The 27,019-nt window shown below is 35.8% G+C and overlaps 1 protein-coding gene and 1 pseudogene across 3 annotated transcripts in view; both read left to right on the plus strand.

Annotated features, from left to right (window-relative positions):
• Nucleotides 1-27,019, plus strand: part of PIK3C3 (phosphatidylinositol 3-kinase catalytic subunit type 3) — a 146,444-nt gene that overhangs the window by 67,438 nt on the left and 51,987 nt on the right. For both annotated transcript variants that reach the window (XR_014017266.1, XM_081251779.1), the window contains exons 10-15: nt 1,591-1,776; nt 9,731-9,885; nt 11,454-11,544; nt 15,254-15,321; nt 21,714-21,819; nt 23,314-23,430. Coding sequence is in view for 1 of the 2 variants with exons in the window: in XM_081251779.1 (XP_081107905.1) it covers nt 1,591-1,776; nt 9,731-9,885; nt 11,454-11,544; nt 15,254-15,321; nt 21,714-21,819; nt 23,314-23,430 (723 nt within the window). In the remaining variant the exon portion in view is untranslated. The remainder of the gene's footprint in view (nt 1-1,590; nt 1,777-9,730; nt 9,886-11,453; nt 11,545-15,253; nt 15,322-21,713; nt 21,820-23,313; nt 23,431-27,019) is intronic.
• LOC308627136 (integrin beta-1-binding protein 1-like) lies at nt 11,837-14,337 on the plus strand (annotated as a pseudogene). Its single transcript has 2 exons — nt 11,837-11,883; nt 13,438-14,337. The product of its transcript is annotated as an integrin beta-1-binding protein 1-like (transcript).

A 27,019-nucleotide genomic window follows, 5' to 3' on the forward strand; every position in this document is an offset into this window, starting at 1 on the left:
CTCACTAGGTGGCCAGTCCCAGGGACTCACTCAAGACCTGGGGCGTGACCCTTCTCTTGCACCCCATTATTTTTCCTACAACAGATTTAGGAAATAAGTGTTGGTGGAGTAATGGCTCCAAGGGGCATGGGCCTAGCTAAGTAGGAGATGCAGTACCTTAATGATAAGGAGGAGCCATCTGGTGTAACATGCATGGGCTGAGGGTCAGTGGATTTAGATTCTGGGTCTAGCCTGTCACCATTTTGTGACGATGGGCAAGCCACTTCACTGAGATTATATACAAATTTGAGCACTGGATAGATCATCTCCATAGTGCCTTTTTCCTTAATTTAGTTAAATTAAGAGTAAGTTAGGGAATGGGAATGAAGATTCATTTTATGTCATACTAACGAGTAATTGTGTTTTATTGTCCAAATGAACATTTTTTGAGAACTTGATTAGTTTACTAATGAAAATATTTTTAATTGGACAGAGCAGGAATTTAAATTTTTGAAGTTATCTTTGTTCAAGAGATGAATTCATAGAGGAAGAGAAAGAAGAAAATGTCTTGGGATCAGCCAGGAAAGTGTTGCCAGTAGGGAGATCTGGCAATAGGGACTGCTTTTTATGGAAAACAGGTATAAACCTTTCTTTAAAGAACATTTATTGTTATGCAGCCATTAATGATATGCTCAAAGGTAGTTTACTTACCCAACAGTCTTATGAAGACTTCGCTACCTTTCTAAAGAAGTGAGGCTCCAGAATGATTCTGCAAACAGCCAGCTGAATCAGAATATATATACAGAAGCTGGAGCTTCTATGTATTTATTTATTTTTATTATTGTTTCTGTGGAATTTTTGTCTTTTTCTTTTTTTAATTTTTTTTTATTGTGGTAAAAGTCACATAATATAAAACATACTATTTTAACCATATTTAACTGTACAGTTCAGTGGCACTAAGTACATTCACATTGTTGTGCAACTCTCACCATCATCCATCTCCCGAATTTTTCACCTTCCTAACCTGAAACTCTGTCCCATTAAACACTAATTCCCCAATAGTTACTTCCCTGTGTAAAAGAGACATACATATTTGACTTCATTTGAGTCCTTGTATGTGCATATCTAGGAAAACCATTGACTCTGGGAGGTGTTCAGGAATGGAGTTCTGCCCTTCTTGACTTTGGACTCTCATTCACTGGCTGCAATCTCTTATGTCTCACATGTCGATGTTGTAAAATGAAGGTTTTCTCTAAGGTATCTCAGAGTTCGTGAGACATGCATCAACTATTTCCCTGTCTTGAGGTCTGCAGTGTTTTAAAATAACAAAAGCAAAATGAAGAAAAGCTGAAGAAAATTTAAAAATTCATAGTGGTTTGACCTGAAAAAAACATAGTTACAAGGAACATGATTTTTTTTTTCCTTGTTCTGCAGTGTTTTTCTAGGATTGTGTGTATGCTAAACACTAAACAAAGTGTTTATGTAAGGAGTCAGTCGTTGACTTTGTGACTCTGCCATCAAGTCCAAGTTGAGCTCTGTCTAGTCACCCTTGACCCTTCCTATCCCAGAATAAGCTGTTGTTTCTAATTCTTAAACCTTTTCTGATTTTAGGCTTTGACGAAGTTCTTGAAATGTGTTAATTGGGATCTACCCCAGGAGGCCAAACAGGCATTGGAACTTCTGGGAAAATGGAAGCCAATGGATGTAGAGGATTCCTTGGAGCTGTTGTCCTCTCATTACACCAATCCAACAGTGAGGCGTTATGCTGTTGCCCGGTTACGGCAGGCAGATGATGAGGTGCATTGTTATTCATTACTCATCTTCAACTGGGTGCATTTTAAACTAGAGCCTGATTATGGACTGTGTGTGTGTGTGTGTGTGTGTATGTGTTTGTGTGTGTGTGAGAGAGAGAGAGGGAAATTTTTAGAAGGGAACTGGATATACTATGTGTGTTTGCAGAAGCAAAATTAAAATATTCCTCCAAGGACTCCTCTGAAATGAAAATTTACTTCCTAATCTGTTACGTGATAGGACAGTCTCTCCCAGGACATTTACCTGGCGGTAGAGCTTGTATTGCTCTGTCTGGAAAAAGGAATTCTAGTGAAAAATGGTTTAATGCAGTACCAGCTAGGGAATAATTCAGATCCCCTCTATCAGTCAGTCTACAACAAGCCATGTTTAATTGTAGCCTTGAAAAGCGCTTGGGGCCTTTAAAGCATAGAGGTGCATGGTCATCGTATTCTCTTTCAAACCCCTCCTTTAAACTTTGAGCTACTGACAATTATGTGTATATGTAGATTTTCTGAAGGTGGTTTTGAATCCTCTGGAAAGGAAAGACTACAAACATTATGGTGGCTATTTATATACATATAAGGTCACGAGGGAAGGTAGAAAACTCTGTGTTGACCCAAAGCATTGCTGGATTTTGAATTTTAGTAATTCCTAATAAGGTAGATGAATTCACTAATTTTTTTACTTATTAATTTTTATAGAGGGAATGTGTTCTCAAACATAACCTAATAGTTTATGCTAGCCTGCAAGGCTTATGGAATACAGGATGACTCTTCTCAAGCCTCAATATATATAGGAGTTCCGATCATTATTTTGAATTCGTAGTGGTATCTGAATGTCAAGAGGCAAAATGCAGCATTTATTAAGGTTGATAGTTATATATGTATTTAATTACAATAAAATCTAAACACTGAAGTAAGTAGTATAGTGAATGCTCATACATAATTTACCCATCTTCAGCAGCTGCCAACTCATAGACAATTTGTTTCATCTCTAACACCATTTATTCTCTCCTCCCCATTCCCTATCCTCCTCTAGATTATTTTGAGGTCTCAGATATTGTATAATTTTATTGGATTAGGATGTTTTTCACTCTCCTATCAAAGAGCAATTCCTAGCATTGTGATTCAGCATATTATCTTCTCCGTTACTGTTTTTACTATATCACAAGTAGAAAAATTATTACAACAATATTTATTTAAAATAGTAAAATGTTTGTTTAGAAATTTCACTTTAGTCATTAAGTCTTTATCTATGTTTGACATGAGTCAAACAGAAAGGCCTCTGGGCTATAGTTAAGATAGTCCCCCTCAACATGGGTTCAGACTTTAAATAGAAATATTGTAAATCATTGTTTTTGATTGCCTGACTTTGTTGCCTTACAAGCTTAGAGGCTAAGCATTTGATTGTCTCTGGAGTTAACAGTATTCATGCAAGTACTGAACTATTTCTAGACCATTTTATAATTTTTGTTATGATGTAAAGAATAATAATAGAAATATTGCATGCATCCTAAACTGCAAAATATGGTTGTTAGTTTTGGGGTGTTTTTTGAGGTTTATATATACTCAGCTTAAAAAAAAAAGGTCTTTTAATTCAGTTTCTACTGACTCTTCAGATGTATATTAAGATTTGAATTTTGTCTTTTTTCTATGTACCTATATGTCTTTGGGAACATGTATTGTTCTCACCTCGGTTTCCCATCCAAAAAATAGTGATAACAGCTGCTTATGTCACTTGACAGTTATGAAGGAAAAATTATATGGGGCAGAATTTTGAAAATTGTACTCATACAGTTATGCTGAAGGATTGTAAATTTATATTATGTCAATTTCATACTAAAATCATTCATGTTGTACCTTTCATTTCTAATAGGTTTAAAATTTCTCCTTGCTTTTGCTTTGTCTGTGGAATAGTATAATATTTATAGTTTTATAAACTTCAAATGATTTTTGGTATTTCAGAGGATAATATAACCATATATTGGGTTGGTCAAGAAGTTCCTTTGGTTTTTAAGTAAAAGACACATTTTTCATTTTCACCAAGAACTTTATTGAACAGCGTATTCACCATTTTGTTCCACTACCATCTGGCATTTTTCAGGCAACTTTATAATTCCATCTTCCCAAAACTTTTTATCTTTTTGAGCAAAAAACTGTTCTAGATGTCTTTTACAGTCTTCCAGGGAATTGAAATTTTTTCCATTAAGAGAATTTTATAAAGAACGAAATAAATGGAAATCCAAAGATGCAACGTCTGGTGAATACAGCAGATAAATCAGAACTTCCCAGCTATAACAGTTTTTGACTGGTTATCAAAGAAACATGCGGTCTTGCGTTATCCTGATGGAAGATTATGCATTTTCTGTTGACTAATTCCAGACGCTTTTTGTTGAGTGCTGCTTTCAGTTGGTCTAATTAGGAGCAGTACTTGTTGGAATTGATCGTTTGGTTTTCCGGAAGGAGCTCATCATAGAGGACTCCCTTCCAATCCCACCATATACACAACATCACCTCTTTGGATGAAGATCAGTCAGCCTTTGGTGTGGTTGGTGGTGGTTCATTTCACTTGCCCCACGATCTCTTCCATTCCACATTATTGTACAGTATCCACTTCTCATCGCCCGTCACAATTTGTTTTAAAAACAGAACGTTTTTGTTACGTTTAAGTAGAGAATTGCATGTGGAAATACAGTCAAGAAGGTTTTTTTTGCTTAACTTATGTGGAACCCAAGCAACAAAGTGATTAAGTTAACCAAGCTGGTGCAAATGATTTTCAACACTTGATTTGGATATTTTGAGTATGTCAGCTATCTCCTTCATGGTATTATGTTGATTGTTCTCAGTTAACGTCTCGATTTGATTGCCGTCAAATTCAACTAGTCTATCTGACCATGGAGCATTGTCCAATGAGAAATCTCCAGCATGAAACTTCGCAAACCACTTTTGACACGTTTGATCCATCATAGCACCTTCTCCATTCACTGCACAAATCCTTTTTTGCATTTCAGTTGCGTTTTTACCTTTCTTGAAATAATAAAGCATAATATGACGAAAATGTTGCTTTTTTCTTCCATCCTCAATATTAAAATGGCTACACAAAAATTCACCAATTTTGATGTTTTTTTAAAAATGCACACTTGATATGACAGCTGTCACAATACGATCTAACAAAATTGTTTTGAATGAAGTTAAAGACAACTAAGTGCTACTAGAGCCATCTTACGGAAAAAAAACGAGTGAACCTTTTGGCCAACCCATAATAATATATAATATAATCATATAATCATAGCATCAAAGATACGTCAAAGGTCACTTTGTCTAAATATCCACATCTTGGATGACCAAAAATCTTGAATGAAAAATACTGTGTTTTATATTTGGACAGTCTGATTTTTTCAATATGCTGTAATCCCTCCAGTAGCCAGTCCTGCCAGGCCTTTATATGTGCTACTTCATCGTCCTAGTGGAGTCTTCCTGCTGTTCGTCCTTCAAGCTGTAGCACAGACCTCAACATCTCTGAGAAACCTCTCTTAACCATTCCAAGAAGTAGATGGCATTTTTCTTTGTTTCTTTCCTGATCCCACAGCATTTGGTGTGTTCCTTTACTATATGATATTATCATCTTTTTTTTTCTGATTTGCTTTGCTTTTAAATTGTAAACGAAATAGTAACATAGAAAGTAATATTCCTTTAACAACTCCACTTCTCCAACCGTTTTTTATCCCTAGAAAGGTAGCCACTCATATATTTTCATATATTCTCTATGCAAAGTACAAGCATATGTATGCATGTACGGTATATATTTACACCTCTTTAAAAATTAAGAAAAATAGGAATATCCTATACATATTATTAGAAACTTGCCTTATTAATTAAACAGTATAGTCTTGGACATTTTCTCATCTTCAACACATATATTTGGTGTCCATAAAGTCTGGAAACATAGGCAAATGAATATCAAGGCAAATGATGTCAAAGGCACATTTAATCTGTAGGAAAGCACTGTGTTTTTAGACTTTATGGATACCTGTAGATGTACCTTATTCCTTTCAAACAGCAGCATGATATTTTACTGCAAATTTATTTTATAATTTATTTAACCAGTCAGCTTCTTCTGGTAGGCAGTTGTTTTATTTCTAATCTTTTGCTGTAACTATTTTAGTGAATAGACTTTTGAATATATGTTTTTCCATATTCTTGAATAAGTAGCTTGCATTGGAATTATTGTCACAATATATATATGCCTTTTACATATGCTTTTTTCTGATAATCCTTTATGAACCTTCTGTTTTTGTGCTTGTATCATACTTTTAAAAAATTGCAGTTGCTTCATAATAACTTTAAACATATGATTGGATAAAACCCCTCTTTCTTTTTTTCTTAAACAATTTTCTTTATAATTTTTGTATATTTATTCTAAATTTAGAACAATTTTGTCATTTTCTTAAAACTCCACCAGAATCTTAAGTGGAATTACATTAAATTTATATATTATATTAGGGAAGATTAACATCTTTATGTTATTAAATCTTCCCTCCTGGAGATACATGATGATTTAAGTCACAATTTTATAAAAATTTTTTCACATTTTAAAAAATTATATTTATTCTCTGACAATTGTTACTATTATGAACTATCTCACCCCTTTTATCTCTTATTTCTGTTTGTTGGTTAAATGTAAAACTTTTTATTTTAATATTTATGTTTTATCTAGTTTCTTTAGTGATGTTTCTTTATAGTTCTATTCAGTGTTAGTTGGGTCCCTGTAATTTGTAGGTATAGCATCATGCTATCTGAAAAACATTGATATTTAATATATACTGTGCATGAAATAGATGCTGAATTCCTAATGTTAAACTCACCATACATTTGTAAAATAAATATTAATCAGTCTTTTAATTTCTATTTGATTTGTTTAATGTTCTGTTTCAGAATTTTTAAAAGCCATATTTATTACTATTGTGTGGCTCAAAAGAAGAGAGATTCCCCATTAGAATTTGAGGAAGAAGTGGCATTTGAGATAGACAATGAAGGACGAGAATTTTCAGAGTTGGACATGAGTTTACATGAGCAATATGAGCCAAAGGCAAAGAGATTGAAAAGTACAGGAACAATAGAAAATATTTCGCTTTAACACATGTGTGGGATATATGTAGCTGTCTGGGAAGCAGGTCGGAACCCATGTATCTAACTGTAACTGTCTAACTGTAAATGTCTATATGAAGAGTTACGCTTAATTCAATAAGAAATGGGAGTGATTTTGACAGGGAACGTTGCATTTATATTCTGAAGCATTAGAATTAACTTGTTCTTGAGAAGAATGGTGATTGCTATCTAGATAGTATTTCATAGCTCTTGGGAAATTTTTACTGAATTGCCTGAGATAGAAATATGATTTTTTGTTTGTTTGTTTTGTTTTACTTGTATGCTTATGTCCTTCATGCTTGGAGGAATTTTATATTTTCCAAGATGTGCCTGTTTAATGAGCAAACAGACTTTGTACTTACTACTGAAGTTAATTCATTTTCATACAAATGAAGGAAAGTGTAGTTTGAATACAGAATACCAGATGACTAACATAATCAGATTGTGATGAATGACTTAAAAAGAGGAGTTTTCTTCCAAACTTCTCCTTCCTGGGGAATTTAATAACAATGTAGCATTTTTGATTTCATGCAGTAAGTCTTTTCTATACTTGGGAAAACACCCTAGGTGATACATTCAGCAACATTTCCAAAGCATGCAAGGCTAGCAGTGAAACTGAATTACTTATACCTCCTAAGAAGGATTCTTGATTAATCTATCTTCTGTTATGTAATTTTGTTTCTTAAAATAAGCATATAAGCATACCTAGCTGTTAGATACCATAAATCTCAAATAAAATAATAGAAAATCAAACATTTATTGATCCAATTAAAAATTGTTTTTAGAAACAGAACACTATAGAGATGCTTTGGTAGTCATTTGATTTCCCTGGCCACTGATACTGATATATTTGAGTAAGAATTAATAAGCCAGTTAACGTTTCATTTAGCTTTTTGAGAAAAAATGGTATTTAATGGTAAAATCATGTATATTGCTTTTCGTAATTAAAAGAAACGACTGTCAATATAAGAAAAAATTATGAAAATAATATATTTTGGTTTAAGTAAGGGAAAATATGTTTTTGGGAAGTAGTCTGTCCTCATGGAATTTGTAAAATAGTAGAAATGACGAAGAGTAAATAAACAAGTAATTACAAATGCCATAATTGTTATAGACATGAAAGGAAAGAGTGGTCCATGAAATATTTACAAGGGATTTAACCTGGTTTCTGGGCTTAAGGAAAGGTGACTAAAATTGAACTGATAGTCACAAAGTCTCAAATTATCTAATTATGAGTTTTGAGTGCCTGAGTGGCAATTGGAACTGGAAGACAGTAGATGCTTTAAATTTTTTTTTTGCATTTTGTGAGTTTCTTCAATTTGTAATTATTTTTTGTTTTGTTTTTTTAAATTTGTTAATGTATTTATTTTTGGCTATGTTGGGTCTTCGTTGCGCCCGGGCTTTCTTTAGTTGTGGTGAGCAGGGGCTACTCTTCGTTGCAGTGTGCAGGCAGCACGGGCTCTAGGCACAGCAGGCTTCAGTAGTTATGGCACGTGGGCTCGGTTGTTGTGGCTCACGGGCTCTAGAGCTCAGGCTCAGTATTTGTGGTGCACGGGCTTAGTTGCTCCACAGCATGTGGGATCTTCCCAGACCAGGGCTCGAACCTGTGTCCCCTGCATTGGCAGGCAGATTCTTAACCACTGCACCACCAGGGAACCCTATAATTATTTTTAAAAGCAAAATTTTTGGAGTTTTCTTAGTAGTCATTGGGAAGGGCTAAGAACTACATTTATAGAGTAAGATAGGAAATATTTCCATTCTGAAGATTAAACCTAGAGTCTTTTTACGTTAAGGGAAAACTCAGAAAGGTAAAAACTACTTTGTTGATACTTTTTTAGTCCAAATTATCTCGATTGTCAGTAGAAGTATGAGAAATTTAGGTTTAGAAATTTGTTTTCTTCAAGCCATTATTGGTAGTTAGCAGGAAAGTAAACATTTCCTTTAAACAAGAGTGTTAAAATGCCTGTTTCATTGTATTTTCCATTTAAGAAGCAACCCAAATTCTCTAAACTCTGAACTCTTTAAACTCCAAATTCTCTTTAAAAAAAAAAAAAAAGTAATATTTAAAAAAATCCCAACCAGAAAAGATTATGAAACAGAAACTTGGAAAACTTGAAAATTTGGAGTTTCTTATGTAATCTTAGACCTAAAATGCCGTTATCTGATCTGTTGCTGAAAAAAGGAAGCTTTGTTAATTTCTCAGTTTTATATGAACCATCTCAATCTTTTTTCTTTGTTTTCATTTTCGCCTTGATTTTGAGATACTATTTTTTTTAATTTTTTATTTTACATTGGAGCATATTTGATTAACAATGTTGTGTTAGTTTCAGGTGTACAGCAAAGTGATTCAGTTATACATATACATGTATCTTTTCTTTTTCAAGTTCTTTTCCCATTTAGGTTATTACAAAATATTGAGCAGAGTTCCCTGAGCTATACAGTGGGTTCTTGTTGGTTATCTATTTTAAATATTGCAGTGTGTACATGTCAGTGGGATACCATTTTAAACAAGACATTTATTTGTCACTTACTCTGTACCAGGCACTATTATGTGACTTTTTTCTATTAATTGATTTAATCCTCACAACTCAATCTCTAAGGTTTATATGATTATGGCCATTTTAAAGGTGAGGACCCAGTGAGGCACCAAGAGGTTAAGAAGCCTAGTGATCTGCCCAAAGTAACACAGCTGATAAATGGTAGATAAAAGTAAATTGTTAGCTTGATATTTAGGAATAATTAGACGTAACTTGTCTATAATCATATTGCATTTTTTCTAATATTAGCTTATTTTTTGTTTGTTTGTTTTCCAGGATTTGTTGATGTACCTGTTACAGCTGGTCCAAGCTCTCAAATATGAAAATTTTGATGACATAAAGAATGGATTAGAACCCACCAAGAAGGATAGTCAGGGTTCAGTGTCAGAGAGTGTGTCGAATTCTGGAATAAATTCTGCAGAAATAGATAGGTACGGATATCCAGGGAGGAATTATTTTCAAATCTGATAGTTTTCCACCTTTTCAAATTGTCTTCTTTTCTTTTTCCCCAAATGTACCGAACCCTAAGTTGGAAGTTTTACCAGTGAATATGGCATGTGCACTCACAGAACACAAACCACTATATTATAGGGCAGTGTTTTGCAAGCTATAGAGTCAGAATTCTTAGTTAAAATCTTTACTCTGCCACTTACTAGCTGTGTAAACTTGTGTAAATTAAATATTCTCTGTGTAGCCCCAGTTTCTCATCTTAAAAATGGGGATATAGCAATAGTAACCTTTAAGGATTGTTGAAAGATTAAATGAGTTAATACATAAAGCATTTAGAAAAGTGTCTGACACATGGTGCTTGGTGTCAGATATTATTGCTATTCTTGCAAAAAAAAAATGAAAGACGTGGCAAGTTAGTGGACTCAAATATTTTATTGTAAAGTTGTATTTTTTATTGACTGTTTTTCACCTCTTCAGTAGTTAAAACAACCTGTTAGTTGAATTGAAAGTCAGCTATTAACAGTAATAACAATTAAGAACTCCCACCTCTGTAGCAGGCACCAAGAGATGGTCCACATATATTAAACCTGTTATTAGTAATCCTCTGAGGTAGGTATTCATATCCCTAATATAGATATGAAGGACTTAAGGAGAAGTTAAGTAAATTGCCCAAAGTTTTTTATTTTGCAAATTAGGTAGAGTTGACTCCATAGCCCTTGTTCTTTCTACTTTGCCATTTTGCTTTTCATAAAATCTTAAAATTTGAGATAAATAGGAACATTTGGGTAAGAAATCTGAGGCTAAGGGATACAAAGTTGTTTTGTGAAGGTCATGAGATTTGTCAATGACTTAGTACAATTATTTCGATTATCACATGAGTTCAAGGTTATATTTCTGAATTTTTCTTAATGATAATGCTGTTTTTATCTTCTGTTTTTCATTTGCAGGAGAACTGAGAAACAGGAAAAAAACATTTTTTCTTACGTAGGCTGCTTTGTGTTCTTCTGTTTTTATGAGAAGAGACCCCTTACATTTTCTTCCACTGTACATTGGAGGCCTTCAGTCTCTAGTGATGCTTATTTAACTTCATGTTACTTATGCCCCCTAGAACATTTTATTGGAAGTCTATTTAAAATTTCATGATAGGTTGTAAACTATAACCCAGTATTTCCCAAATTATGGTCTGCTGGTCACTAATATGTATGTTTTCTAAAAAGGTTAAAAAAGGTAGGGGTTGTTTTGTGGTCAAATATGTTTGGAAGATACTGGCTTAAAGTAAAATGTACTTTTTAAAAAAAACTATAGTATTTATCAGAAACTTTAATACATGCAAACTTGCACATACATCTCAAAGAGGCTATTACCCATATTCTTTGACTATGCAGCCTCTTTTTCCAGAACATAATATTACTCTAGTGCTGCACAGAACACACTTTAGGAAGTAGTGCTTTAACCAGACACAGTTGAGGTGAACTATGCTAAAAATGTGTATCTTCTCTTACAGAAAGAATATTTTACATATCAGTGATATCTCCTATTATTTTTTCAGCTCCCAAATTATAACCAGCCCTCTTCCTCCAGTGTCTTCCCCTCCTCCTGCATCTAAAACAAAAGAAAGTTCAGATGGTGAAAATCTGGAAGTGAGTACAAAGCTTTTCAGGTTTCCTATAGGAGAGATCCTACAAGATAAACATTTAATGTTGGTCTTGAAAATAGTGATTTTGATTAATAAACTAAACATTACAACTTTATTAAATAGCCTGGTTTATGATGCATGCTTATAACTTTTCCTCCCAGCAAAAAGTGCCATCTTCAGTTCAAGGCATTTTATTGGTGCTTTGGACATATAAATGGATTCAAATGCAGTGTGAAAATAAACTGGGCTTAAATATTTTTTTAAGGAAACTCAGAATATTTATTGTTAACACATTTATGAACATTACTGTAATTGTTGGTGTTTGTGATTACATTGTAGAAATGTATGACTTTGATACTAGGGGAAATACACTAAGCTGCTGTTTTTAGCTTATACAGAAAAATTAAGTTCTTTTAGCTAAGCAGGGTAATTTTTGAGGTACAACAGGTCTTTTTGGCTAGTGCTACTCTGAAAATTATATTTGGGAGTGCATTTGCAGAAGTTGATCTAGTATGTATTGTTGATTTTTCTCCCTAAGACTTCTAATTTGAGAAGAATCTTTCACACCCCTGATGTTGAAAATAAATAATACATGCTTGATATTAGAAAGAAGTTTGATTGTTTTTTTAAATGTATATATTATTGCTTTTAGTAAAATTTTAGGAGTTAATGTTGATAACTGAGTGACGTTTGTTTTCAGTATTAACTGTTAACCAGAGTTTGCTTGTCTGCCTACCTCTTGATGTATTAGAAAATACTGAAAAAAGGAATTTTAAATTACAGGATCATAGAATCCTTAGGGGAGCCCTTTGAAGAACGATTCACCTCCAGTTTAATTATTTTGCCCTTTCAAAACTAAGGGACTGATATATTGATTCAGTAATCAGTTCATTCACACGTTTTTTTTTGTTTTTGTTTTTGTTTTGCGGTACATGGGCCTCTCACTGTTGTGGCCTCTCCCGTCGCGGAGCACAGGCTCTGGACGCGCAGGCTCAGTGGCCATGGCTCACGGGCCCAGCCGCTCCGCGGCATGTGGGATCTTCCTGGATCGGGGCACGAACCCATGTCCCCTGCATCGGCAGGTGGACTCTCAACCACTGCGCCACCATGGAAGCCCGAAAAACTAACTTTTTTCATGGTTTGGATGATACCATACATCCCTTGTTTTCTCCTTCACCTCTCTGTCTGTTCCTTCTTGGTTTCCTTTGTCAGCACTTTCTCTGCTGCTTGACACTTTATTGTTCCTCAGGGTCCTCTTCTTTTCTCAATTTATCCTCTTGCTCTAGGCTGTAGTGATAAACTCAAATTTATATTTCTAGCACATTTCTCTCATCTGAGTTTTAGATTCATATATCCAAATATGATCTCTATTGTATATCTGACAGGCATTTCAAACTTGATATTTCAAAATACATCTCTCTCCCCCACACACCCTTGCGTGTTTCTCACTTGGAATTTCCATCTGTGATGTAACAAATCAACCCGTTTGCTAAATCCATAAATTTGGGAGTTACTGTCAATTCTTTTTTTCCTTCCTACTTCCTCTGCATCAGCAAGTTCTATTAATTGTATTTCCAAAATATTTAAATAATCTGTTACTTCACTCTATCTCCACTCTCACCGTTTACTTTTCTAGACTACTGTAATAGCATCCTGACTGATCTCAGGTCTGTACTATTCAGAGCAAATAGAGTCATTTTCAGAAAATGTAAATCAGATCATCTCATTCTCCTGCTTTAGATCTTTTGTTGAGTAGCGATTGATTTGAAAATAAAATCCAGAATGGGGGTGGCTGCCGCGGCTCTGGCTGCCCTGGCGATGGGTGTCTGACCCTGATCGCAGGTGGGGGTGAGGTACCTTGTTTTTCTGACAAGAATTGACCATGTCGGAATGAAAGGAAGCTATCTGTGCAGACTGCTGTCTGTGAAACCTTTGAAGATGATAAAATAGTGTTCGATTCTGTAGGGGGCGCCTCTGGATCAAGCTATGGTGGAAGATGTTCTGGAAAGACAAAAATCTGGAAAGACAAAAAGCGACAGAGCAGTAGCAGCTCCCAGAATAGTGAAATCAGTACTAAGAGCAAGTCTGTAGATTCCAACTTTGGAGGGCTTTCTTGATCCAGTACTGTGGCAAGCCTTGATTTTGATTACACCCAGAGCTCAGTACAAAGCAACAGTCATTCAGATACCTGTGCAGAATTTCAAATAAAGTATGTTGGTGCCATTGAGAAACTGAAACTCTCTGAGGGGAAAAGTCTTGAAGGGCGACTAGACCTGATAAATTATATAGATGTCACCCAGCAAGATGGAAAGTTGTCTTTTGTTCCTCTGGAGGAAGAATTTAATATGGTTGTTTCTAAGTATGCTATAAAAGTATCCACATCAGATCAGTATGATGTTTTGCATAGGCACACTATATTTTATCATCTGGATGGTCTGTTAGGATGATGGTCTGGGGGCAGGAAAAAGCTTATTGGCTCTGAAGACCACAGTTGCCAGCAATGAAGAATACATCCTGTGGGTTTACCAGTGCAGCAGCCTGGAACAAGCACAGGCAATCTGCAGTTTTATCCACTGTGTTTGACTCTGTGTTGTCATCTGAGAAACCTTGAATTCTGCAATAAGGGGAAGTAGACTTCATGTGCAAGTTCAGCTGTTTTCTCAATAGTTCTGTTTTCAGTCTGCAGTGTTGAACTATTATAGAAATATGAGCAATCCTTTGCTCTAGATTTTCTGAAGAAAATGCAGTGTATAAAATAGCAATCATTTGTTTTTCTGTTAAAATGTGTCTTATTTTTTTTTTTAAAGAAAGGGACTTCCCTGGTGGTCCAGTGGTAAAGAATCCACCTTCCAGTGCAGGGGATGCGGGTTCCATCCCTGGTCAGGGAACTAAGATCCCACATGCCGCGGGGCAACTAAGCCTGGGCGCCACAACTACTGAGCTCATGCACCTCAACTAGAGAGCCTGTGTGATGCAAACTACAGAGCCCATGCGCTCTGGAACCCACTCACCACAACTACAGAGCCCATACAACCTGGAGCCTGCGTGCCACAACTAGAGAAGAGAAAACCCGCATGCCGCAACTAGAGAGAAGCCCGCACGCTGCAGTGAAGAGCCCCTGCACCACAACAAAAGATCCTGCATGCCTCAGCGAAGATCCCACGTGCCGCAACTAAGACCCAATGCAGCGAAAAAAATAAAATAAAATAAATAAAATCCATACTCAGTCGTGTGACCTTAAAGGTCTTCACAATTTGGCTTTTACCTACCTTTTCAGCCTCCTTTACTTTACTGTTCACTATATCTCAGCTACATTGAGCCTTTTAAAAGTTCCTTGAACAGTTATGTTCAGGGCCTTTGTACATATTGTCATTTTGGTCTTGCCTAAATATTACATCCTCATTGCTGCCTTCTGACCTCCCAATCTAAACTATTTCTGTGACTTCCTTTAATGCTTCTCTCCTCCACCAAATGTTAAGCTTCCAGGAGGACAAGGAACTCTGCAAACCATGGCGTCCTTAGCCTCTCACATATCACCTGGTTTAGAATAAATACCGGATGGTGGGATGGAAGGATAGATGGATGCATGAAAATCTGATCTGTGACATAGATATGTAGATGAAAACCGATAGGCAAATGTAGACTCTCTTATATCCCCCTTGTTAATAGCAGATGGTAATATAATATGTATACATTTCTTTTAATTCTTTCAGCAAGATCTGTGTACCTTCTTGATATCAAGAGCCTGCAAAAACTCAACACTGGCTAATTATTTATACTGGTATGTGAAATAATTTTTTGTTATTTTCTCATCACTGTTCAAGACTGTTTTTTTCCCATACTGTAAACAAAAAGGCAGTTTAAAATAAAGTACGAGCAATCGTCAAAAGCCTATGCAGTATTTATATCTAGCTGTATTTATTTACAGCTGTGCTAATGGAAATGCTTATTAGCACCACAGTTTCTCTTCCTTTCACTAACTTTCCAGGATCTAAGATAAAACTGGGTAAGATAATCGTTTTTTTCAGTTTGATGTCTGCTTGCCTTTTATGCTATTTAAGTAGTGTAAGTATGATACTTCACTGTCCTTCAGGAGTATGTATTTTCACATTATTTACTAAAACACTGGAATCATGCAAGGACAGAAAATTAGAATTTGAAGTTACTTATACATGAGGAAACTGAGGCAGAGGCATGATGTAGCTGAACTTGGTAAGACCTGAACTAGGATTAGACCATTTATCTCACATTTTGCCATTTACAGAGTATTTTCAGTGACCTTTTCTCGTTTGTTCTGTGAAGTTAAATAGGGCAAGTGTAAGTATCTATTTTACATGAGAGCAGGTTTCCTGAGTGAGTTACGTGAAAGAAAGAGAGGAACTGAGGCAAAGAAAAGCTAACTGATTTATTGAGACACAATTAATGTGAAGCATGGCTCCCTTTATCTGTCATAGAATTCTAAAGTGTAAAGAACAAGTAGCTTAAGCCACAATGAGAAATATTTTGGTTCAATCAAAGAAAGCACTAGGATTAAACACTAGACAAAAGAGCCTTATCTAGTTTTATAGCGGAAACAAAGGGCAGAGCCAGTTGGGTAAGCTCTACCTGAAGCTTTCAGTACATTTGAGAGAACATTTTTTTAAACTTCCTGACAAACTTGATACTTTTTTTAACTGTAGAAATGATCTCTGATCTAATCTTACTGCTCAGTTTACTGCGGTTAACTTAAACAGTACAAATTAATAGCTGTTCATTCTGAAAGGTAATTGTTTTTGAAGAATAGTGAGGTGTTTTGCTTTCTGTGTTTTAGACTGAATTGGAGAACTGTCCTGTAGGTCAAATCATTAACTTCATTTTCCCACTCTCCAAACATAATCTTATCTGGATACTGCCCTTGTAGCCAATAAATAGATAAATAAATCAAAGGCTCTTTAATAAACGTGGGTGTTCATTATTTACATAACAAATATTTCTTTAGTTTCAGCCTTCTCGGTTCTCTTCTCATTGAAGAAAAACCGCTTTCAACAATCTTAACTAAATCACTAATTTTTCCCCCCCTTTGGGACCTGTCATTTTATTTTTCCTGTTGGCCTTAGTAGTGGGAGGAAAAATAGTTCCTTGCTTTTACTTTAGAATTTAATATAATATTCATAAGCCACGTTTCCCTCACCGTAACTTTCAGTATGTCCTTGAAAATACATCCACAAAATGTTTTGGCTAGTTGTTAATCACCATTTTTACTTTGAAAATTTTACTTAGAAATCATTGTATTACCAGATAGGTACTATTTCCTTTTAATGTAACCTCTTGCTTCCTAATGTTCTCCATATTCTAATCTGAATTCTTAAGTGTATGTCTATTCACTGGTGTTATGGAAAAATATTTCCTCATAAAAATCTGAGTAAATAATTCAATGGAAATTTTAAAAAAATGTGGGGCACGGTGCCAAGGTTTGAGTAAGTACTTTTAAGCTTCTTAGGTATTTAAAATTAAGGTTTTATATATTTTAAAAATCATTTACTAAGAATTCCTTTATAGATATTTTTATTTCCTTATGATATTCATGGAAAGTTTACTCTGGCTCAGAATTTATAGTCTAGAGTAGTCACTATGGGCTTCCCTGGTGGCGCAGTGGTTGAGAGTCCGCCTGCCACTGCAGGGGACGTGGGTTCGTGCCCCGGTCCGGGAGGATTCCACATGCCGCGGAGCGGCTGGGCCCGTGAGCCATGGCCACTGAGCCTGTGCGTCTGGAGCTTGTGCTCCACAACAGGAGAGGCCACAACAGTGAGAGGCCCGCACACAACTAAAAAAAAATAAATAAATAAATAAATAAAATAAAATAAAATAGAGTAGTCACTATTATAAGAGCTGTATGTATGTATACTGATTACGTGGTGTTTAAAATTATGTATTCTTTGGATTTGAGTATAGACCAGATTTCATTGTAATATTTGAAATTAGTTGCGATAGGATCTTTGATATCTTATTTCAAGTAGGAAGAGTTTTCAAACCATTCAGCAGCTGAACAGTAGGAAACCTATTAGATGAGCAGTTTCCAATGAGGCAACAGTTTCTGTTCAGAAAGAGCACTTTGTTTTCTCCATAGATAATAAACAAAGTACAGCCCTAGCTCCCAGTCTTATAAGCATTCCATCAAACTTAGATTTGATTTGTGTTTTCCCACTGTGTCTCTGATTCACTGATGCAATAGCATGTGCTATGTCTATTCATTCTCTGAGGAGTAATTGTTTTTCCCATATTTATAGTCTGCATATTACATATTCAGAAACACTCATGGGGAAGAAAAAACTATTGATGTGGACTTCTGACTTTAGTACACACCACTTTTGTGATTGTAGGGTGAAAATATGGGAAATAATTTCAAATAATTGACTTAAAATAATCATTCTATTCCTTTGAACCTGGACAGAATAGTATAAAAATATTAATCACATGTAACAATTTATATGCCTCTCAGTCTAAGCTTACTCTATTATAACAAATGTATTAAAATATAAATTTTAATTGATTGTGCTATTTCCTTTTGAACATTTTGAATTTCCTTGTTCATTTGTTCCCTTTCCATTGATTTAAACAGGATTCCTGCTATAGTTGAATCCTTAGAGGCCTACAGTAGTACAGACAATCCTTTTAAAATGAATAGTGTCAACATTTTAAACCTCAGAGGGGAGTTATAGTCTCCAGTCTGTAAAGTGTTGGGCATCAGGATCTATAAATTGTTGCAGTTTTTTTATTTTTATAGCTATTCCAGTATGTTGAAATTGAAAGTAAACTTTGGCTGCCTTGACATGTTTTTCTATAACTTTTAAGACCTTTCAAGGTAATAAAGGTTATTTACCTCACAAAATGAAATTGCCAGGAAACAGGTAGCCCACTGATGTCATCATACAATGGGTACCCACGCAATTTTGTCTGCATTTCTACTTGAAGATGACAGATTTCAAGGAAGCACCTGAGAGTGCCTTGTAGAGTCTCCTTACTGCTGTGAACAGAGAATTCAGAAGTGACTCAAATCTAGGTCTTCTAGTCTTGATCTAAATTTGTCCCTCATTTTGGAGATGACACTCATTTTTATTTTAGATGAACTTTTCCTTTGCATAAGAACTTTGGCTTGAATGATTTTGAGAGGTGTTTGATATGTGACCTTTATCACGTAGCTGCAGCCATTGTGTTTACTTGGCAGTCAAGGGGACCTGAACAAAGCAGTGGAGCCTGTATATTGTGGTCATCTGTATTGCTCCTTTAGAAAGGAGCTGCCATGTAAACACAGGAAAACACAATGAATATACTAAGGTGATGGGAATAGTCAAGGACTTTAAAGGGTTAGAGAGTATGGACTGGGTTTGAATCTGTATTGACAGTTTCAAGATTGAAAAGTGCTTTCTTGAATTTTTGGTTTAGAACTCTCATTGGGAACATAAGGTAGATATAGTGTCAGGGTTTAGTTCCTCATACCACTTTACAGAAAATTCTACTGTTAGGTTATACAACTCTGAGGACTTCCAGATCACCTGGGAAGTCAGTGGGAGAAGGCTCTTAACTTTTATCAACCTTTAAAACATTTCTTTGTGTAAGACTATATTGTGTATGTCAAGGGCTACTAAAGATTTTTAAGATACGGAATCTGGCATCGGTTTCTTTATAACCTCTGAAAGGAGCTAGGAGTAAATGTGTGAAACAGTGACGACCAAGGTAACATTATCAGCACAAGTTGTATGAGAGGCTGTGCCTGTTTTAGGAAGGCAGAGGAGAAAGAAGTTGTTAGGGTTTGCAAAGACTTCCTGGAAGAGACGGAGTGTCACCTGTATTTGAAGGGTGGGTAGAATAAGGAAAGGGGGAGGTGGGAAGGTGTTTCTGGACAGTACCGCAACATGAGCAAAAGCACAGAGTGGGGGTGGTGGGGAGTCGAGCTGATTGGAGTGTGAATGCATGAATTGGAGATGGTGGAAGTTTGAACCAGAAGCTTATGGCCACAGAAACTGTTTTAAAATAGTAGAAAAGTGGGAACCATTGATGTTTTTGTTAATATAGGTGGGACATGATGAAGGTAGTTTAAAGAAGAAAAATTTGGATGATCGTATTGATCAACAAGGGGTTTGTTTTTAGAGTTAGAGAAGCTAGGTAAGAGGTATCTGCTGGTTGATTCCAGACAGGGCTTGCTAGTAGTACAGCACAACTACGGAAAAAATCAACAGGGCCTAGTGACTAACTGAATATAGGTGTTTGAAGTGAGGGACTGTGACCTAGGTTTGGCTCTAGATGCACAGACCACAAATTAAACACAAAGTGCCACTTATAGTTTTAGGTAGAGCCTGTGTTCTCTGGTTTGGTTACAACCTCACGTGATTCAAACTGTAGCCCAAATGCCTGAAATATTGATAATGCCTTCAACTGAGATAGAAAAATAACTCCTTCAGTGTGAGAACTTCAGTTTTACACATCTTCAGTTAAAAATGACAAGCAGGGTCTTGAAAAGGGGACCTGCTGCTTGAAAATTAGGGTAGTTGAATATAAAAGCAGATCACCTAATGACATGCAAAGTTAGGCCTTAGATGTGGGAGAAGGGATATATATTCATATTTGAGAATTATCAACATTGAGATACTTGTTAAATCCATGAGATTGGGGTCATTCATTCAACAATAATATATTGAGTATTATGAACCAGGCATGGAAGTGCTGAGGGTATCAAGATGGACAGGTAAGCTCTCTGTTCTCATGAAGTTTACCTTCTAGATGGTTAACTATTTTCTTTGCAGAAATAGTATAAAGGAAAATAGTAAGCCCTGTGATTTGAGATTTGTTAAATACTATCAGTTCAGGAAGTTGAAAAGTTTCATGTGGTTTTTAAAGGTCAAACTGTGAGAGTAAGCTTAGTAGAAAGAATTCTAGCCAAGGACCCCAGAGTCCAGGGTTCTGATTTCAGCTCTTCAGTCAACTAATTGTGCCACCGTGGACAAGATACAGCCACCTCTAAGTTTCGCTATTGATAAAATAAGCAAGTTTGAAACTGCACATCATTATCCACTGAAATCAATGTTAAGACTCACAGTCTAGCATTTGTTATTTAAAGAAAAGTGAAATAGAACAGAGTAACAAATATTAACATATTGTTCATAGAATATTGCTTTGTGAAATTTTTTTCAGTTTTATGCATCTGTGTGCACACTTAGGCTGTGTGTAACGAGTTGTGATCTAAAATGTATTTGTTGGTATGGCTTGTTCCAATCAGAACAGTTGGAAACACTGGATTAGACAAACTCTAAAATCTAATCCAGGTCATTATTTATATGATTATATGAATTATATAAGCAGTTTAGGTTTAAGACTATATTTATATTTAAAATTTTTTAACTCTTTAAAACCACAATTTTATGATGGAAAAATTGAAGATTATATATGGAATTTTGAGAAATGGGGAAATTGGATATGAAAGGAAAAATTAAGATTTTAATTTATCTTTCAGAGGTATGTTAATGAGAAAAGCTTCAGTGTTGTTGGTTTTTTTCCCAGAATAAGAGAGCCTTATGTAATACCAAAAGTATTACATATATATATATATATTTTTTGTGTGTGTGTGTGTGGTACGCGGGCTTCTCACTGCTGTGGCCTCTCCCGTTGCGGAGCACAGGCTCCGGATGCGCAGGCTCAGCAGCCATGGCGCACAGACCCAGCCTCTCTGCGGCATGTGGGATCTTCCCAAACCGGGGCACGAACGCGTGTCCCCTGCATCGGCAGGCGGACTCTCAACCACTGCGCCACCAGGGAAGCCCATACATATATTTTGAAAATATTTTTGTTCATGAGTTACTTGGTAGATTTGTGAGCTTATATAATTTCTGAAGATGTTAATGCTCTGTGTACCTCATAAAGCATTAGGAGAAAATGCTCATTTTGATGCCAAAATTTTTAGAAAATCTAGGATATTGTATACATTAAGGCATTCTGTTATTAATTTACCTTTATAGAAGGTTATATATGTTGTTCCTGAATTTTCAGCTTTAAAAAGAGTGATGATAAAATGTGTTTCATTACTCCCATTAATTATTTTTGCAAATGTGAATTGATCTGTTATAATGGAAAGGCATAAGTGTTTACAAAATGATTCTGAGTTTCATTTCACATTTACATGAATGACTTAACATTTTTAAGGTATGTGATAGTGGAATGTGAAGATCAAGATACTCAGCAGAGAGATCCAAAGACCCATGAGATGTACTTGAATGTAATGAGACGGTTCAGCCAAGCATTGTTGAAGGTAACCATTTAATGTAGGGGTTGGCAGACACGGTGCATGGGACATATCTGGCCTATTGCCTGTTTTGGTATGCCCTATGAGCTAAGGATTTTTATTTTTAAATAGTTGGAAAAAATCACAAGAGGAATAATACTTTGTGACACATGAAAATTATGTGAAATTCACATTTCAGTGTTCATAAGTAAAATTTTATTGGGACATAGTCATGCTCATTTGTTTTCATATTGTTTGTGGTCAGTTTTGTACTCCAGTAGGAGATAAATATCTGGTATGGAATCTCTATAGTCAACAAGACCTAAAGTAGTTAATCCTTGGCCCTTTATAGTAAGTTTGTTGACCCCTGATTTAATAAAATAAACCTATACCTGGAACAAAAAAACCCCAAAGCTTTGCTTTTTTATTTCACTCTGTTTTCTATTTTTATTTTTAAGACTAGGTTTATTTATATAAATCTGGTAATGATCATATTACAGATACTTTCTATATAACTTATATTTTTGCTTTTATAGTTTCTAGAGGTATGTAAGCCATTTTTCGCCTGGTATTCTTGTGATTGTTAAGGCAGTGTCACAGTTCAGCCAGCAGAAGGTGCACGGGCAAGGAAAAGAAAAGAAAAGAAAATCACGACATTAACTGTGATTTGCTGTAGAAATGTAATATTTTACTTCAGAGCATCTTCTTCTCCTGTTTCATGTTTCATTTAAATTTTCCTAAAAACTTAAGTCACATCTTATTGAACTCTTTGAGACTAAACTTTTGTACAGTTCTCAGAGGCCAGAGATTCTCTATATCTAACTGACTAGCAGATAAGCAGTTGGTCCTCTCGTAATCTCAGTTCTGTCACTTATAACCTCTGTCATCCTGTGAGGAAATTTCAGTCTCTTTGAGCATAAATTTCCATCTCTGAAATAAGGATGACAATTGCCAAGCTGCCTTTATCAATGTAATTGGAGAGATTAAATGAGAAAATGTTATTTTATAATATTTTATGAACTGAGAATTACTATATGAGACTTTATAGCATTTAGTTTTTATGGCTTCTGTTTTACTAAGCAAGCATATCATATTGCTCTTTGAGAACTTTTTTTTTAAAGTATGTATTTATTTCCTTGAGGATAGTATTGTTTCTGCTGTATGCCCAGCACATTTTTGAAGAAATTATAGGCTTCCAGATATTTATTGAACTGGTGAGTGAATACATTTTGGGTGAATGAATTCTATCTTGTCACATGGTTGCGTGTGGGGAAAAAAGTGCAATTTTTGATAGACCAGTATTCGCTGAAGATTCAGTTAATTTTCAATTGTGGAAGAGTTGGTAGTGTTTAAGATAACAGGTTTATCATTATCTCTGAATAAAGATAATTAATATTTTTCAATACTACTTTGTGTTGAAGTTTGTGGCTATTAAAAGAATAAAGGTCACCCATGCTATTGAAGAAACCCTAATCATTATGCTACATAGAATTAATTTTTCTTTCCTTTGAATCCCTTCAGGGTGATAAGTCTGTCAGAGTTATGCGTTCTTTGCTGGCTGCACAGCAGACCTTTGTAGATCGGCTGGTGCACCTAATGAAGGCAGTTCAGCGTGAAAGTGGAAATCGTAAGAAAAAGGTAAACCTTTGGGCTTTGCTTCCTGTTTATGACTCATAATGTCTTGGTATCATAAAATACTGAGTTTTGGTACTGTCTCTTTGGTTGATATATTTTATGAAATTCTTATCATGCAATTACGGCCATACCTCGGAGATATTGCAGGTTCTGTTCCAGACCACTGCAGTACAGCAAATATCACCATAAAGTGAGTCACACGAATTTTTTGGTTTCCCAGTGCATATAAAAGTTAGGTCTACACTATACTGTATAGTATAGACTATACTGTAGTCTGTTAAGTGTGCAATGGCATTATGCCTAAAGAAAGCAATGTATATACCTTAATTAAAAATATTGCTAAAAAATGCTAGCCATCATCTGAGCCTTCAGAGAATCATAATCTTTTTGCTGATGGAAGGCCTTGCCTTGATGATATGGCTGCTAACTGATCAGGGTGGTGGTTGCTGAAGGTTGGAGTGGCTGGGGCAATTTTGTAGAATATGACAGCAATGAAGATAATTAATCTTTGCCACGTCAGTTGACTCTTCCTTTCACTAACAGTTTGTTTCCACTGTAGCATGCAGCGCTCATTGACAGCATTTTTACCCATAGTAGAACTTCTTTCAAAATTGGAGTTAGTTCTCTCAAACTCTGCCACTGCTTTATCAACAAACTTTATGGAATATTCTAAATCCTCTGTCATTTCACCAATATTCATAGCATCTTCACCAGAAGTAGATTCCATCTGAAAAAACTACTTTCCTTTGCTCATCCCTGAGAAGCAGCTTCTCATCTGTTAATTTCATCACGAGTTTGCAGCAATTCAGTTACATTTTCTGGCTCCCCTTCTAAGTCTAGCTGTCTTGCTAGTTACTTCTTCCACAGAAGTCTTGAACCTCCCAAAGTCATCCTAAGAGTTGGAATCAACTTCTTCCAAACTCCTGTTAATGTTGACATTTTGACCTCTTCCTATGAATCACAGTTATTCTTGATGGCATCTAGAATGGTGAATCCTTTCCAGAACATCGCCAATTTACTTTGCTCCATCAGAGGAATCACCAACACTCACAGCCTTATGATGGTATTTTTTAAGTACTGAGACTTGAAAGTCAAAATTAGACTTTGATCCATGGGCTGCAGAATGGATATTATGTTAGCAGGCATAAAAAACATTAACTCACTGTACATCTTCACCAGAACTCTTGAGTGACCAGGTGCATTGTCAATGAGCAGTCATATTTTGAAAGGAATATTTTTTTTTCTGACCAGTAGATCTCAACAGTGGGCTTAAAATATTCAGTAAACCATATTGTAAACAGATGTGATGTCATCCAGGCTTTGTTCTTCATTTATAGAGCAGGCAGTTGATTTAGCATAATTCTTAAGGGCCTTAGGATTTTTGGAATGGTAAATAAACGCTGGCTTAAACTTCAAGTTGCCAGCTGCATTAGCTCCTGACCAGAGAGTCAGCCCGTCCTTTGAAGCCTTGTAGCAAGGCATTGACTTCTCCTCTCTAGCTGTGAAAGTCCTAGATGACATCTTCTTCCAATATAAGGCTGTGTCATCTACCGCTTTTATTAATTATCTTAGCTAGATCTTCTGGATAACTTGCTGCAGCTTCTACGTCAGCACTTGCTGCTTCACCTTGCACTTTGATGCTATAGAGATGGCTTCTTTCCTTAAACCTCATGAACCAAGCTCTGCTAGCTTCAAACTTTTATTCTGCAGCTTTCTCACCTCTTTCAGCCTTCATAGAATTGAAGAGAGTTAGGGCTTGCTCTGGATTAGGCTTTGGCATAAGGGAATGTTGTGGCCGGTTTGATCTTCTATCCAGACCACTAAAACTGTCTCCGGATCAGCAATAAAGCTGTTTTGCTTTCTTATCATCCATGTGTTCATAGTAGTTTAATTTCCTTCAAGACTGTTTCCTTTGCGTTCACAATTTGGCTGTTTGGCATAAGAGGCCTAGCTTTTGGCCTGTCTAGGCTTTGAACATGCCTTCCTCACTAGCTTAGTTATTTCTAGGTTTTGATTTAAAGTGAGAGATGTGTGACTCTTCCTTTCACTTAAACACATAAAAGCCATTTTAGAGTTGTAAATTGTCCTAATTTCAACACTGTGTCTCAGGGAATAGGGGAAGAAGACAGGGGGAGAACAGCTGGTCAATGGGGCAGTCAAAATGCACGTAACGTTTTATCGATTAGGTTCTCCGTTTTATATGGGCTTGGTTCATGATGCCCCAATTCAATTACAACAGTAACATCAAAGATCAGTGATCACAGATCATCATAACAAGTATAATAATAGAAAGTTTGAAATATTGTGAAAATTACCAAAATGTGATGTAGAGACACAAGGTGAGCAAGTGCTGTTGGAAAATTGGCACCGATAGTCTTGCTTGACACAGGGTTGCCATAGACCTTCAGTTTGTAAACAGTGCAATCAGTATCTGCATAGTGCACTAAAGTGAAGTGCAATTAAATGAAGTAGGCCTGTTATAGTAATAGGAGTGGTTAGAAGTGGTTAGATTATGTGTGGGACCCTATTTTATGAGTTTATATACATTGATTTTATCCACACAACAACCCTATAAGTTAGGTACTATTATTATCCCAATTGTAAGGAAAATTAGGTAGTAGGAGTTTAAGTAATTTGCCAGATGTCCTCAGTTAGTAAGTGTTGAAGTTAGGATTTGTACCCAGACATTCTGAGTCCATATTTTTATCTACAGTGTTTTTCTGGCTCTCATTTTAGAATCTTAGTATCTTAGAATACAATTTATTTGACATGGAAAGAACCTCTAGAGATTATTTAGACTAGAATTTTTCTGAGAAAAAGAAGGTCCAGAGTAACTCACCCAAGGTTACAGAACTAGTGATAGTGACTGGCAATGTGTTCTCATGGCCAGTACATTGATTTTGCTCTCAACGGGGTGAGGTTTCTACTTGATGATAATAGATGAGTATCTGTTCTTCAGATGTTATTTTTCCTGATCTTCTGCCTAAATGATATGAAGGATTCATCTGATATCTTCACTTTACCTAATCCCGTAACTGGAAAATCTTTCTTAGTGACCTTTGTAAAACACCATGACACCAGAACACATTCTGTTCTTCAGAATTGTGAGAGGAAGGCAGAGAGACTAAAAGGTGAAAAATTGAGTCAGGAATTTAAAGGCAGGGGATCAGGTCTGGCAGAGATGCGTGCAAGGAATAACGTTAACAAGGTTAGGGAGGAGAAAACAGGCTGAAGAGAAACACATGTTTATTGAGTCGGCATTTTCTTTGTTTTTGAGAAGAATCACAAATCCTGGTTAAATAACTAAATTCCTACTGCTGTTCGTCCTGGAGCCCTTCTCTCCAGAGGTGCCCTGGTGAGCAGCAGTGTGATCCCAGTGCTCACCAGCAGAAAGAATGCCTGTTCTTGTGACTGTCAGTTTGGGGCATGTATTTAAACCGCTGTTTGTTCTTATGTGACATACTCTTTTGTTTGCCACACATGAGCCTCTGGATACACCTCAGTTTTTGCTGTTCTGGAAGATGACTCCCTATTGGAGACAGCACTTATAGTCCCCCAAAATAAATGTTTTTGCCACATATTGCAAAACACA

Source organism: Mesoplodon bidens (genome assembly GCF_964165515.1).
Source record: "Mesoplodon bidens genome assembly, chromosome: 13".
Classification (NCBI taxonomy): Eukaryota; Metazoa; Chordata; class Mammalia; order Artiodactyla; family Ziphiidae; genus Mesoplodon; species Mesoplodon bidens.